The sequence below is a fragment of the Phyllobates terribilis genome, unplaced genomic scaffold (assembly GCF_046119375.1).
Source record: "Phyllobates terribilis strain yellow unplaced genomic scaffold, ASM4611937v1 Scaffold_35__1_contigs__length_13245226, whole genome shotgun sequence".
Taxonomy (NCBI): Eukaryota; Metazoa; Chordata; class Amphibia; order Anura; family Dendrobatidae; genus Phyllobates; species Phyllobates terribilis.
In genome coordinates this window covers 6,393,172-6,409,545 of record NW_027362795.1, presented here as the reverse complement: position 1 = coordinate 6,409,545, position 16,374 = coordinate 6,393,172, and the positions used below count along the sequence as shown (strand labels likewise).

The following is a 16,374-nucleotide window of genomic DNA, read 5'->3' as shown; positions in this document are numbered from 1 at the left end:
TAAAGGGTTAAACGAGGGGTATTAACAATTTTGACCACATGTGTACCTCTATATTCAACCACACAGTGTAGCATTAACTAGCCTGAGCTATCACTTGGATACCTATAGCACGTATACAGTAGAAATAAAAGATTTCATTATCATGTCAGATAAATTTCTTCTGGATCATAATTATTTCCGCTTTGACAATATATATATATATTTTTTTTTTACAAAGGAGGGGAGTAAGTATGGGCAGCAAATTTTCATAGTCATTGGATTAATGTCCAAATGGGAGGAGCAATACATTTACCATGAGAGCAATATTTACAGACCAAAAAATCATATGGTACGGTCGATTTATCGACGACCTCCTCCTGATGTTGGGTGGCACACAGGAGGAGGCGTTGAGATTTGCAGAAAATCTCAACAACAATGATTTCAATTTGAGATTCACACTTTGTTTTGAAACCCCATAAAACACTGTACATGGAAATTGTGGTATCAAATAACTCCTGTCTTTGTGGTCTTACAAACAAGCTTTTATAAATGCCTCAAACTTCTAAGTGTGAATCAGACCTGAGATCTAACGTGATAGAGGATGACAGTCCGGTGAAGACGGGAAACATATAGATGGCCGGTGGTGATGTAGTCAGTGACGGACTCTAGCCAAATACGTTTATAGAGCCGTAGTGGAAGATGAAGATTTCGTCTTCATCATAAAGTAGTTATTTCTCATGTCACGTGTAATGAATATCTCCTGCAGTATTACTAATGCCGATTCCAGTGTCTGTAAATGAGACGAGAATTAGCTTTATGGAAGATGAGTCTATGAGAAAGGTATTCACTGGCAGATTCTGAGGAAGAAACTGCTTGTTGTCTGTGGCCTAAAATATATAGGTTTTATTACTAGATGTAAAGAAGAAAACTAAATACTGTAAAACCTAAATCTCCTCAAATGTTTCCCTTATTATCTCCAGTAATTGTATTATTACACAAGATTTTTATGATGTTACATCGGCTCATCATCTTCTCATTCAGGTCTCTACAATATCGGATCCTCTCAGTGAAGATCTTCTATATAAGAGAATTTTCCTGAATTACGCATCAAAGATGGATATGGACACAGACAAGATGGTGGAGAGGATATTACACCTCACCCTAGAGATCCTCTTCCGGCTTACTGGAGAGGTGAGAGATTCTGATGACGTCACATTACATCATTCTTATCTATGGAAATAACAGATGGACAGAACTGGAGAGGTGAGGACTCTGGAAATGTCTGTAGTGAGATTTATTAATGTGTCTCTCCATAACCAGGATTACACAGTAGTGAAGAAGACCTCTAGTGAGCGCTGTCAGGACCCTGTGTCTGAGGGATGTGGAAGACCCCTGAGCCTAATCACGGGGCCTCCACCTCACCCCCTGATACATGAGGACATCAATGACCAGAAGATCCTAGATCTCACCTACAAGATGATTGAGCTGCTGACTGGAGAGGTGACACTGCTAGGAATGAGGAATGCTGGGACATTTTAAAGTAAAGCTATGAAGGGATTGGAGGGATAACTCTATCATTGTATGTGTCAGGTTCCTATAAGGTGTCAGGATGTCGCTGTCTATTTCTCCATGGAGGAGTGGGAGTATTTAGAAGGACACAAAGATCTGTATAAGGACGTTATGATGGAGGTTCCCCAGCCCCTCACATCACCAGGTAACAGACAGGACTGAATACACACGACCTATAATTATCTGTATGTAAAGAATGAATTCAGTCCCTGTATGTGCTTCCTTTAGATCTATCCAGTAAGAGGACAACACCAGAGAGATGTCCCCGTCCTCTTCTTCCACAGGACTGTAAACAAGAAGACCCCAATGTTCCTCAGGATCATCAGGTAGATGGAGAGAAGGTGTCATGAGATCTCTCCTGTGATGTGTAGACGACTGTGAAGGTCTTGTGTTCGGTCTTATTTTATCCACTAGAATTATATGGTTTATACTTGTATAATGAGAATGGTGGCGATGGCAGGATTAGAGCTGATCATTAGTGATGAGTGAGTGTATCGTTGCCATTCGCTATTCGCACGGATAGTACGGTATTCGGGTTTCTCATTATATTGCTAGTATTTGTGTACTCGCTTCGCTATATTCGAATGTCCCGCCCTGCAGTTTTGGCGCCTCCTTTGCAGCCACTAAACATGCTGGGCTTCATAACCAATCACAGTAATGCCGCAGACATCTTGATTGTGGCATTACTGTGATTGGCTGGCCGCCCAGCAACATAGGGTCTATTTAAGCCCTGCCGCCGCCATTTTGTGCACATTGCGTCTGGAGCCTGCATTCTATAAGCATAGGAAGAGATCGCTGAGCTGCTAGGGAGAGTGTTTAGGCCTCTTGATAAAACAAAAGCCCTTTTAAGGGCTACCTGCAATGTAAACTAGTTCTGTGTTTAAAGGAGCCGCTCACTAGCTCCATAATACCACCAAAAATAGCTCTTTTCAGAGCTGAAGGCACACAACGAAGTCAGAGTACAAGGAGGGAGAGATTGTGTATTAGGTAGGGAGTGTATTAGGTAGTGTTCTTCCAGCGTCCATATTAAAACAGCTCTTGTCAGAGGAAAGCAATATTTTTCCAGTACACACAGAAGTAGCTTTTTGTGCTGCCTTTCTTTTTTTTTTTTTTTTACCACCGGTCTATTTTTCCCTGCTGTTTTAGGGGTCAGAGCCTGCCTTCTGTCCATATTGGTCCACTTAAAAAAGTGTTTTGTGCCCTACACTAAGCAGTAGTCCAAACATTTCCTACTGCCTGCTACAAAGCACGCACCAGGCCATTTTAACCACTATTTTGGCTGTGACAGCTAGCTTGACTTGTGCCATCAACATCTGAAAATCTGTCAACAAAGCCCAAAATGCCAAAAAAGACTGTTGTTAAGGGACGTGTCAGTGGTGCGCAAGAAGGCACTCAGTCTTTGTCAGGTCAGAAGAATCTTGATGCATCCACTATGTTCCTGGAAAAATTTCCCGGTCTGGAACGTAAACGTGTGTGGAAGCCAGAAGAGCGAGAGCAGATTCTGTCTTGGATAGAAGACAAGGCCTCTACGCATTTGTCAAGCAGCAACAAATCTTCCACGACCACACAGTCTACTGTGGATACACAGAAGGCTGGCCCATCCAATCCTGAAGCTGGTTCTCCTTCCTCCAACAATTTTCAGTCACAGGAGACATATGACCCCAAGCTTGGCCACTCTGAGGATCTGTTTAGTACGTATCCTTTGGTTGGCTCTGGACTATCACTGTGCAGCATTGAAGAGGGACAAGAGGAGGTGGCGTGCGTTTATGCTTATGTATTTGAGGACCTATGGCCAGAAGAAAGACTCTTGGCGGAACATCATTTTTTTTCTCCAGAGGTGGAGGCTGATGATGATGAGACACAGTTGCTGTCAGGTCAGCCTACAATGTCAACTGGGAAGGAGGATGAGATGGAAGACGAGGTAGTCGATTATGAGTCCACTGATCCGACCTGGACCGTTGGCATGCATAGCCATGACAGCAACACAGAGGAAGATGGATATGTAGCACCAAAACAGGCACCAAGGAGTTGTGGTTTGCCCAGAGTGAGAACTGGGTCAACTGTTCCCAAGAGCACCGCCGCTGTGCGCCAAGTCAGGGCGAGGGGGCGTTCAGCTGCTGTGTGGAATTTTTTTTTATGAAAGTCCTTCAGAGAAAAACATTGTAGTCTGTAGCATCTGCCATGCCAAGTTAAGCAGAGGCCAGGGCAAAGGCAACCTACATGCTCACCGTCCAAGGCTCAAGTTCGATGCTTGCAAACCTATTCAGGAGACATAAATACAAAACAAAAGACATCAGCCCACCACCTGGATATAGGAGTACTACCAGACTAAGGCACCCTGAAGGAAAAGCCCCTCCAGAGACGGGCCACCCTCCCGTCAGCCAGTCTTTCATACTCCAGAGAACGTGCCTTCACCAGGTCACCTAGGATGTTCCTACAAACTTCATTTGCACTTAGGATTTTACTCTGCGTCAAAACTAAAACTCGTGCTTTCCACGTGAAATACCTGACCACTACACTTAGTATGAATAAAGTGGTTCGGTCCCTTCTCCCAAGGTCTCCGAACGCTCCATAGGCCCACCTGGCATAGGATAGAGTAGCCAGCCATGGCCAACCAATGGAAGCTCCCACCCTGTTGTACACCTCTGTATTAAAGGGACAATGAAGAAGGAAGTGCTCCATGCTTTCAGCATGTTAGCACAAGCTGCACGGGGGCAATTCCTGTCCTCTGAGCTCCTGTACTTCAAATTGCCCCTTACACACAGCTTACCTTGGAAGCAGCGCCAAGTCAAGTCCCAGTACTTCTTGGGGATCCTGCTAGAATTTAACAAACTCAACCCAACCTCCAGATCCCAACGGTGGGAAATGAGAAAGCAAGACCCTCCTATCGAGGAGTTTCCTCGGGAGGGACCTCACCTCCCACATTCCCAGATCCCACCGGTGGATCATTTTCAGAACCGGGGTAACATAAGCTGGGAGATGCCCATGCAGTGTGTGAAGATCTTTCAATCTTCCCCCTGAAGATTGATGGCTGAAACCATCCCTTGCAGGATAATACCCATGGAGGAGCCCTCTCTTTCCAGAGGTTTGCCACGTTAACTTTCAAGAAGGTGTTCACTAGGAACACGACGGGTTCACCATATCCAACCACCCTAGTCTCCTCGTGCGGTAAGTGACCTCCCGCTTGACTAGGTTCAGTCTATTCCCCTATATCATCTGGAAGAACAGACTGTAGACCCGTGTCCAGAGAGGCTCTGGCAAGACACAGACGCTGCCCAGGTAGATTAGCAAGGGGAGCAGGAAAGCTTTGCACAGGCCAACCCTTTCCCTCAGGCTCAAAGACCAACCCTTCCATTGGTCCACTCTTTGGGCGACACTTTTGATTCTGCCTTCCCAGTTTTTCATGGGGTAATCACCCTGGCCGAATTCAGTGCCCAGGACTTTGGCGTGTTCTTGGGGTTCGGGGAGGGTGTCCGGAAGATCAAACCCGGGATCTCCGCCTCCCAGCCATAGACTTTCACACTTATCCTGGTTAACCTTGGACCCGGATGCCTCCGAGTAGCGCTCCTCTTCTGACATCACCACCATTGCCTCATCTTGCGAAGAAACAAAGACGGTGACATCGTCTGCTTAGGCCACTACCCTCAAGATGGGAAGGGATCAATTGCAAAGGCATAAAGCAAAGGGCTAAGAGGACAGCCCTGACGGACACCAGATCCTACCCTGAAAGGTTGTCCAATCCACCCATTTGTTTCAATTGACATCTCTCATGTTGGAGCCATGATTCATGTCAGTTCACTTGGTGCAACAGCTCTCCAAGGTGTGATCACTCCTTTTTAGATGCAGACTAACGAGCAGATCTAATTTGATGCAGTTGTTAGTTTTGGAAATTTTAATTTACAGGGTGATTCCATATTTTTTTCCTCAGAATTGAGTGATTTCATAATTTTTTCCCTCTGCTTGGTCTGAAAAAAATTACTCTTACTGGGTACCACATTTTTAATCTTGATTTCTTTTAGTGTTTCTTAAAGCCCTAAAGTTGCCATTTGAAATTACTTTAGTTTTGTGCCATGTCTGTGATCTCCTTTTTTTCAACAACATTAAACAACTGAATGAACATCCTCCGAGCCCGGTGATTCCATAATTTTTGCCAGGGCTTGTACAATGGAATCGTTTAAGAGGGCCGTTGTAGATCAGTTGCTGAAAACATCACCCTCAGATAATGCTGGTAGCAGAGGTACCAGCTCTTTTCAACACCAAAGGATAATGGGGAGAGACACGAACACCAGCTCCAACGGAGGAGGGGGGAAAATGTGCCCAAATTGGGCAATTTTCAATATACCAGCAAAACAGCAAGGGCTATCTGCCTATAAAAATGCCTAGGAGGGATAAGTTGCAGAACATGGTCAAGGGTTACTTTAAGTGACCATACGTGTGTCCTTTCTGACGCTTCAGTTCCCTTTAATTATTGGGTGTCTAAGCTGAACACTTGGCCCGACCTCTCTTTATATGCCTTGGAGGTGCTGGCCTGCCCGGCTGCTAGTGTGGTGTCTCAGCATGTTTTCAGTTCCACTGGGGCAATCATCACTGATAGGCGCACACGCCTCTCCACGGAAAATGCAGACAGACTTGCTCTGATTAAATTCAGTAAGGACTGGATATCTCCACAGTTTGTAATCCCTCCAGATGACAGCAAGCCAACCTAAATTCACCAAACATGCAGATTCATGCTACTGCTGTTAACGTCACCCCCTTCCCATAAAACAAGATTCCTTCCATCGTCAATCATGACTCAGCCCATAGGGCTAATTTTTACATACTATGCACATTGTACAGTGGACAAACCAGGACAGTATTCCTACTCCAGCCTAACTACTATTTGTGATTGGAGACCCTTGGGATGGTGGCTTCTTGTGTCAACCATTACTCAGCCCATTGGGCTAATTTTTACAAACCCTATGCACATTGTGCAGTGGACAAATCTGTAATGTACAGTGGTCCTACCAAACTAATATTTGTCATTGGAGGATGGAGGCCCTTGTCACAGGTTGTGCCACATTGTGACTGAGATTTGGAATACATATTCAATACCAAATACCAGAAAATAACCAACATACGTTGGAAGGAGGGTAAGTAAAGATTATCTACCAAAAAAGACCATTACCCATTAAAAATTAACTTTTAATTTAAACACACTAAAATAATGTACTCAATAGTACAGTTGGGACAAACTAACATATAAGAAAGGAGACATAGAGGGATATAAAGGTGAAAAAGGAATAGAAATAGTGTCAGCTAGGCCGTAAATAATACGCTATAAGGGATAATAGACTAATCCCTTTCTGGCAGTGGAGTATATCAGCCCCCAATATTCAAATAGTGCCCCCACTGTACCCACGGCTATCCTTCACCTAGTCCCCAAGGAACCTTACTAATGCAATTCAACGAGTACACATATGAATTTGACAAACAGCGTCCTCAGTAGCGTATTCAGCAAATATCCAATAATGACATCAATGGCATATAGAAAGCTAAATGTCCACAGTAATACTGTGACTGCATTCCGGTTTGGTAGCATCTATTATCGATGCACCCTATCCCTCATTTAAACTTTCTTTTTTTCCCCTGATGAGCCCCACATTCAAGGAGGGGGGGCGAAACGCGTAGAGATTATGGGAACATTTGATCCATTGGTATATTTTCATATTGAAGTGAAGCCTGATGTCTTTTTGGATATATGTTAACTCTTTCCTCTGGTGATCGCATCGTTGAATTTGATCTCTACAAACTGAATATTTTTGGATCAACAAGTGGAACTTGACTTTACACCAGCCTAAACGCTTCTTGGATGCAACAAGATAAGTCATTGATTTTTATTACATGTATACGTGTTTTTTTCTGACTAGCAGCGTTTTTTTCTCATTGGATTTTCTTTATTTGGGACATTGTCATCTTTGTATCCATCAGCACCTCTAATATCGTTTAGATTTCCTGTAACTGTTTTGGTGATTACTGGACTATTATTTTGCTTTACACTGGTCATCTGATATGGCTTTTTGAAAAATCTCTGGACTTTATATTTTTTTTCAAGATTTAATTGGCCTTTTTTTTTTTTTTTTGTTGGGTCTTGCATGACTCTGCATGCTGGTGGACTACATTTCCATACGCCTCAATTTTTTTTTGACTTTTTGGGGTGTTAGTATTACTGTGGACATTTAGCTTTCTATATGCCATTGATGTCATTATTGAATATTTGCTGAATACGCTACTGAGGACGCTGTTTGCAAAATTCATATGTGTACTCGTTGAATAGCATTATTAAGGTTCCTTGGGGACTAGGTGAAGGATAGCCGTGGTACAGTGGGGGCACTATTTGAATATTGGGGGCTGATATACTCCACTGCCAGAAAGGGATTAGTTTATTATCCCTTATAGCGTATTATTTACGGCCTAGCTGACACTATTTCTATTCCTTTTTCATCTTTATATCCCTCTATGTCTCCTTTCTTATATGTTAGTTTGTCCCAACTGTACTATTGAGTACATTATTTTAGTGTGTTTAAATTAAAAGTAAATTTTTAATGGGTAATTGTCTTTTTTCGTAGATAATACATATTCAATAGAAATGTACTGTCAGTCAACCTATTTGGCAAAAAACATGCCTGGCTTGTGCCACATTGTGACTGAGACAGGGGATACATATTCAATAGAAATTTACACTGACTGTTGATGACCGACTGATGGCCCTCTGAAAATTTGAATTGAGGGCCACAACTACTACAGTACTCCATCGTAGATAATGTTTGACAAGGGAGGCCCTTGTCAAGGAATCTCCCTGCACTTATGACACAGCCGCCAGGAGTAATTTTTGGAAATACAATGCACATTCTGCACTGGACCAAGTAGTACAATATCAAGAAGTCTTCTCTGCCTATATAATCTGGGAAATATTGACCATCAAAATCTCGGAGCCATTTGGAGAAGCTTCTCCAACCCATCCTGGAGTTGGGGCACTATATATCCTTTGTCCATTGACTTGCACAAGTGATATATTTGAGCTCGTCATCCAGTTGACTAATGCAGCTTTATTTTTCCAGTTCACTGAGTTCAGCCATACCTGAGGATCGCAGGCCGTACTCACTGCTACCTTCTAGTACTCCATGTCTATTGACTTTTTCTCTGTAGTTTCTGCCCCTAAATGAGTTAAATAATACAGTGAGGGCCTTACAATATGAGTAAGTGAGGGCACTCTCAGATGTACACGAGGGACCTCCAAAATCTCTACAGGAGGGCACTTCAAAATGTATGTTACAGGGCCACACGAGGGCTCTCACAAAATTCCTGCCTCCTGCAGGGCCTCTGAACATTTGAATTTAGGGCCACAGTATCACATGCTGGTGGTGGAGGAGGAGGAGGGTCAAGCCCAACGCTACAATGGGCACATTGTAAACTGCTATTGAATATGTATTCCACTATCTGAGTGTCAATGATGGAGGGACCGCCCAAGTGTCTAAGGAACAGCTGTCCCTCCAAAACGCATGTTACAGAGCCACCTGAGGCCTCTCGGGTCAAAGATCAACATACCTACTAGTACGTTCTTGCTGTGCTTGTAAAGTGCTGGGGAATAGTGAACTAAAAATGATGTATGACAGAGGGACCTACAAAATGTATCAGGACCCTCTCAATTGTAAAAGGTGAAAAAAAGCCGCAACAGTATGTGTGAACAAAGGCTAAAAGGGATATTTTTTGGTTTCTCTGGTTTATTTAGCCTTATATACAAGTGATTGTGCAGGAAAACTGTTTCTTAACCTTTTTGGCCTGTTAAATGCAATTTAGGTTAGGTTTGCTAGTTGTTCTTGTGTGTCTGTAAAAGTGGCGTAACACTGCAACAAACTTATTCCCAGAAACCATATGTGAGTCAGAAATGCATGCAGGCACATTCTCCAGGCTCTTCTCATTCTGTTTCATCACTTTCCCATCCATCAGCCTTTTCCTCAGGCCCCCAGACCACTTTTTAGGGTCTATCAGAAAATTACTCACATTTCCCATTGACTTACCTTGTACTCGCTATTCGGAGCGATTATTACAAAGTGCTCGTTACGATTATAGCGATTACGAATATTACGGTACTCGCTCTTCACTACTGATCATAGATGTGACTTCTCCATCTGTCTGTGACTTTTACAACATTTGTTTCAGGGTGAAGATCTGACCCATATTAATACTACAGAGACATATGTGAGGGGCGATGAGCGGTGTAAAGAGGAGATTCCTACATATGGCTACCCAGGTGAGTAGTAACTACTAAATGCAGAGAAGTCACTGATTCTTCTCCGTCACCGGCTGTGGCTGGTTTACCGGTCAAAGAGTCCAGCTGGATCACAATTGTGTAATCACCATTTTGCATCTAGACCAAAACATTGTCCTCCACCTAAAACTGTTCAAATGACTTTGGACATTGAAACTCCTCAAATGACTTTGGACATTGAAACTCCTCAAATGACTTTGGACATTGAAACTCCTCAAATGACTTTGGATATTGAATCTCCTTTTCTATAGAGCTTACAACCTGGAAGATCCACCTACCAACTGAAATTGGAAGATCCTGACTCTTACCTGCCCAGATTTGTAAGCTACCAATCCAAATAACAGTGTACGTAGAATGTGCTGACAAGTTACAAAAATCACTTGAAGAAAAATATTATGATGGGCCTGTAAGAGAAAGCGGAGGGTAATGATGCTGTTGGCTTCCTAGATTCCTGTTATCTTATTGGATGAATCTACCTTCTCTCCCTTCTGTGCTGCTGAATGTGCTCATATGGTCCCTACAAGACCAGGTCCAGTCTTTATGACCAAACCTCACTTTTATGATCGACAACATTAAATGTGCAGTGAGGCCAAGTGTGAATTTCTGTATAATAACAGAGTTTCCCGTTACCCTTACTTTTCTATTTCTTTTTAAACCAAATTACTTCCAATAGATAAAGTATACAAAAACATTACACCTGTGCCATGATATATCTCTAAGCTGTGCGTGGCTGATGGCTGTAATATACATATATTCACGCCTGCAGGAGATGTGTTGGCATGACTCGAGCCCTGGTTTCATGGATTCACTCCACGTCATAAATAATATTATCAATCCTAAAGAATTTAGATACAATTTATCCTAAAATGGGGGCACTAATACTTTCTCTACTCTTCTGGTCAGGACTCATAGTAGCTCCAACGGTCTACCATAAATAAGTGCAACTCCGGTTTAGTGTTGGAGTCCCCCCCTCCCCCACAAACATGCATTCCTGTTGGGGATGTAATGTGTTTTTTTTTATTCTGTCTTTTTTTTTTACAGGTTCATTCTGTATGATAGTTTGATTGTGGTGGGATCGGCCTGCCTCACTTAACTCTGTAATTCCCTGATAGTCTTTCAAAAAAGGTCTCTATTGTCTCTTCCAAATGCCTGAGATCTAAATTTAAGACACCTCAGCTCTGCACTATTATAAAAAGTTCTCATTAAATGTATATTTCTTTTTGAGACTCATTTGACATAAAATATTGGCCCTTACTATAGTTTAAATTGCCAGGAGCTATCAAGAAGCATACTCTAATTATCCCGGAGAGGTTTCACCACTAGTTACTCTTTTTTTTGATCTTCTCATTAGATGTGTTATTGTCTATAGTCAAAGTTTTGCCCATCACCCTTTAACCCCTCTACACCGTGTGCAGAATTATTAAGCAAATGCGTATTTTGATCACATGATACTTTTTATACATGTTGTCCTACTACAAGCTGCATAGGCTTGAGAGCCAACTACTAATTAAGTAAATCTGGTGATGTGCATCTCTGTAATGAAGAGGGGTGTTGTCTAATGACATCAACACCCTATATATAAGGTGTGCTTAATTATTAGGCAACTTCCTTTCCTTTGGCAAAATGGATCAGAAGAGAGATTTGACGGGCTCTAAAAAGTCCAAAATTGTGAGATGTCTTGCAGAGGGATGCAGCAGTCTTGAAATTTCAAAACTTTTGAAGCGTGATCACCGAACAATCAAGCGTTTCATGGCAAATAGCCAACAGGGTCGCAAGAAGTGTGTTGGCCAAAAAAGGCGCAAAATAACTGCCCATGAATTGAGGAAAATCAAGCGTGAAGCTGCCAAGATGCCATTCTCCACCAGTTTTGCCATATATCAGAGCTGCAATGTTACTGGAGTATCAAAAAGCACAAGGTTTGCGATACTCGGGGACATGGCCAAGATAAGGAAGGCTGAAAAATGACCACCTTTGAACAAGAAACATAAGATAAAATGTCAAGAATGGGCCAAGAAATATCTTAAGACTGATTTTTCAAAGGTTTTATGGACTGATGAAATGAGGGTGACTCTTGATGGGCCAGATGGATGGGCCAGAGGGTTGACCAATAAAGGGCAGAGAGCTCCACTCCGACTCAGATGCCAGCAAGGTGGAGGTGGGGTACTGGTATGGGCTAGTATTAAAGATGAACTTGTGGGACCTTTTCGGGTTGAGGATGGAGTGAAGCTCACCTCCCAGACCTACTGCCAGCTTCTGGAAGACAACTTCTTCAAGCAGTGGTACAGGAAGAAGTCGGTATTGTTCAAGAAAAACATGATTTTCATGCAGGACAATGCTCCATCACATGCATCCAACTACTCCACAGCGTGGCTGGCCAGTAAAGGTCTAAAAGAAGAAAAAATAATGACATGGCCCCCTTGTTCACCTGATCTGAACCCCATAGAGAACCTGTGGTCCATCATAAAATGTGAGATCTACAGGGAGGGAAAACAGTACATCTCTCAGTACAGTGTCTGGGAGGCTGTGGTGGCTGCTGCACGCAATGTTGATCGAAAACAGATCAAGCAACTGACAGAATCTGTGGATGGAAGGCTGTTGAGTGTCATCATAAAGAAAAGTGGCTATACTGATCACTAATTTTTTTGGTTTTTGTTTTTGCATGTCAGAAATGTTTATTTCTAAATTTTGTGCACTGATATTGGTTTACCTGGTGAAAATAAACAAGTGAGATGGGATTAGATTTGGTTTTTATTAAGTTGCCTAATAATTCTGCACAGTAATGGTTACCTGCACAAACAGATATTCTCCTAAGATAGCCAAATCTAAAAAAAAAAAACACTCCAACTTCCAAAAATATTAAGCTTGGATATTTATGAGTCTTTTGGGTTGATTGAGAACATAGTTGTTGATCAATAATAAAAATAATCCTCTAAAATACAACTTGCCTAATAATTCTGCACACAGTGTACATGGATCTGTACTTACACAAAGACCCCTAGGCTTGGACTTGGTGTTGCCTGCTGTTCTGTGGTGTGAGATGACAAGAAGAATAGTCAGGTGGCCTGATCAGAACCAGGAGGGCAGAGAAAATACAAAATCAGAAGACTCAATAGTAGTCAGTAAATGGGCTGGGATCACAAGAAGAAACGAAGAAGAAAATACACAACACGGGAGCTGAACACAGAAGACTTAACCAGCGGAGAACAAGGCTGTATCAGGCAGCTTCCGGCATTATGCATGAGCTTTAGTAGGGTGTGGTGCTTTCCATTTGAGTTAAGTAGGAAGCATACTTGACTTTGGAAGAGCGGATTTTGCTGGATTGGTTTATGGAAGCCATGTTGCTTTTCAAGAGTTTTTGAGCCACTAATGATGTGGAAACCTCTGTTTTTCCGTTGATAGATGATGGACCTGAGTGGAGGCTTGTTTTTTGTGATATGAGTAGAAATTTTTATTGGTATAATTTTCGCATATTTGATATTTGGGAGGCAGAATGAACAAACAGTTGAACACCAAACTCTACTGGATCATGCTATGAGGTTTTCTATTAGACTGTGAACTATCATTGTCTTGGTGAATAATTCAATATTTTTACATAACTTGCCATTTGTACCAACAGTTTAGAAATGTTCAAAAATATAAATTTCAAGAATATTTTATTCAAATATATTTTTTTTACTTGGCAGATGACTGTACTAGGAGATCAGAGGGACAGCTGACATCTTCAATTTTCAAATCAGATGAGCTGGAGATCTCACAGGATACAATTGAAGGGAATGCTATTACTCCAAATATACCATCATCCCTTTACAGCAAAGATGTGTCATCTGATCCTTTGAAACAGGTCCTATCTTCTGATTCATTACCGACTACTAAGGAAAATCAAAGTCACAAACTAAGCATTAAAAAACGAACTGCTCCTAAAGCTAAGAAGCCATTTGCATGGTCAGAATATGGAAATAGTTTTCCCCTCAAAAAGCTTTTTCTTAAACATCAAAAAATTCACACAGCAAAGAATAGATTTTCTTGTTTCAAGTGTATGAAATGTTTTAACATGAAAGCAAGTCTTCTTAGTCACCAGAGAACTCACACAGGGAAGATGCGTTTTTCATGTTCAGAATGTGGGAAATGTTTTAACAAGAAATCACATCTTGTTACACATCAAAGAACTCACACAGGGGAAAAACCTTTTTCATGTTCAGAATGTGGGAAATGTTTTACAGTGAAATCAAGTCTTGTTAATCACCGGAGAACTCACACAGGAGAGAAGCCTTTTTCATGTTCAGAATGTGGGAAATGTTTTACAGTGAAATCAAATCTCGTTAAGCACTGGAGAATTCACACAGGGGAGAAGGCTTTTTCCTGTTCAGAATGTGGGAAATGTTTTTTCCAGAAAGCGACACTTGATATACATCAGAGAACTCACACAGGGAAGATGCCTTTTTCATGTTCAGAATGTGGGAAATCTTTTATCAAGAAATCAGATCTTGTTACACATCAGAGAACTCACACAGGGGAGAAGCCTTTTTTCTGTTCAGAATGTGGGAAATGTTTTACAGTGAAATCAAGTCTTGTTAAGCACAAGAGAGCTCACACAGGAGAGAAGCCTTTTTCATGTTCAGATTGTGGGAAATATTTTACAGAGAAATCAAGTCTTGTTAAGCACAAGAGAATTCACACAGGGGAGAAGCCTTTTTCATGTTCAGAATGTGGGAAATGTTTTAACCAGAACTTAGGTCTTGTTACACATCAAAGAACTCACACAGGGGAAAAACCTTTTTCATGTTCAGAATGTGGGAAATGTTTTACGGGGAAATCAAGTCTTGTTACGCACCAGAGAACTCACACAGGAGAGAAGCCTTTTTCCTGTTCAGAATGTGGGAAATGTTTTAACCAGAAATCACATCTTGTTACACATCAGAGAACTCACACAGGGGAGAAGCCTTTTTCATGTTCAGAATGTGGGAAATGTTTTACAATGAAATCATATCTTGTTACACATCAGAGAACTCACACAGGGGAGAAGCCTTTTTCATGTTCAGAATGTGGGAAATGTTTTAACCAGAAATTAGATTTTGTTACACATCAAAGAACTCACAGAGGGGAAAATCCTTTTTCATGTTCAGAATGTGGGAAATATTTTACAAGGAAATCAAGTCTTGTTAAGCACCAGAGAATTCACACAGGGGAGAAGCCTTTTTCCTGTTCAGAATGTGGGAAATGTTTTCACCGGAAAGCTTATCTTGATAGACATCAGAGAAGTCACATCGGGGAGAAGTCTTTTTTATATCCTTAATGTGGAAAATGTTTTACTTGAAAAGACACACTTTTAGCAAGAAAAAATTGTGCTAATATGTGAGTGTGTCCTATAGACTGAAGGTAGCTTCCTGTGACTGAGAACAATGAGACAGTGTCCTTCCTGATCAGTGAGAGAACTGCTCTCTTCTCAAGCCCCACACTTATCTAACTGATTGGTGCAGAAGAGGAGAGGAAGGTACTGGGACCTGTACAGAGGCTGGACGTCCTGACTGAGCAGCTGAAGAACCTAGCTTATGGACCTTTCAGATCATGTAACACTGTTTTACATATTTTTAAAAGTTGTCAGGTTCCGTTATGAACTGTGCCATTTCTTAATGAGTTTGACCTCCTGAATTCAAATTGGACAACGAGTTTTCCTTTTACTGCTACATATAATTTAATGACTAAAGGTTCCAGTACTTTGAAACATTATTATTCTTGTAAATATACAGATGCAGAATATTTTGTTATGCCAATTTTCTGATATTTATTTAGAGAAAACTTAGAAACAATTCAAATAACTAAAACCTGTGTAAACCCTATTGCGAATTTTAAACAGTTACAGAAATTGCACTACAAAATTAGTCCTTATTCAGTGACAACTGTTTTTTGCTTGTTTCTTGTACTCCTGTATCAGATCATCTCTTAAAATTATGCAACAGTAATCTGCAAGCATTGATGGATTTAATTTCCCTTTATATCTTTTCTCCATAGCTGCAATATCTTGGTTACATTTCTCACCATCCTCGTCTCTCACTACTCCACAGTTTGGTAGAAGAAAAGTCTAGAATATAAGAAATGAATCATTAAGGACATGTTAAAGCCAAGATTCTTACATGTTTTGAGTAGAAATAACACCAACTCTTCATAGTTACTGTATCTACTCTTGAGTTTCTCAAAAAGTTAGTTACTGCAAATGTAAACCATACAGCCTTTTTCTTGCCCTGGAACAAATGAAGAAACTCCTCATCTTGAAGAAGCTTACGAATCTGAAGTCCAGTAAAGACTCCTTCTTTTATATTTGCTTCACTTAACCTTGGAAAGTTATCAATCAGATGCATTAATGCTTTTACATTTTTATCCATAGCCTTTACAAAGTTCTTCATTAGGCCCAACTTGATAAGATTTTGTTACCACCATTGCCTAGGTGGATCCTCAACTTCTGAATGCAGGACAGTTTACTCCCTTGCAGAAGTGAATGTTGGAGAGGCCAGTCCCTTTTT

General features: G+C 41.3%; 1 protein-coding gene across 1 annotated transcript; it reads left to right on the top strand.

Moving 5' to 3' along the window:
* Positions 1 to 1,224: 1,224 nt before the first annotated feature.
* Positions 1,225 to 15,967, top strand: LOC141182700 (uncharacterized). Its single transcript, XM_073660845.1, has 5 exons — positions 1,225 to 1,479; positions 1,570 to 1,693; positions 1,777 to 1,874; positions 9,748 to 9,838; positions 13,540 to 15,967. The coding sequence occupies exons 1-5, from the start codon at positions 1,225 to 1,227 to the stop codon at positions 15,147 to 15,149; spliced, it is 2,178 nt and encodes a 725-aa protein (XP_073516946.1). The 3' UTR covers positions 15,150 to 15,967.
* Positions 15,968 to 16,374: the final 407 nt, after the last annotated feature.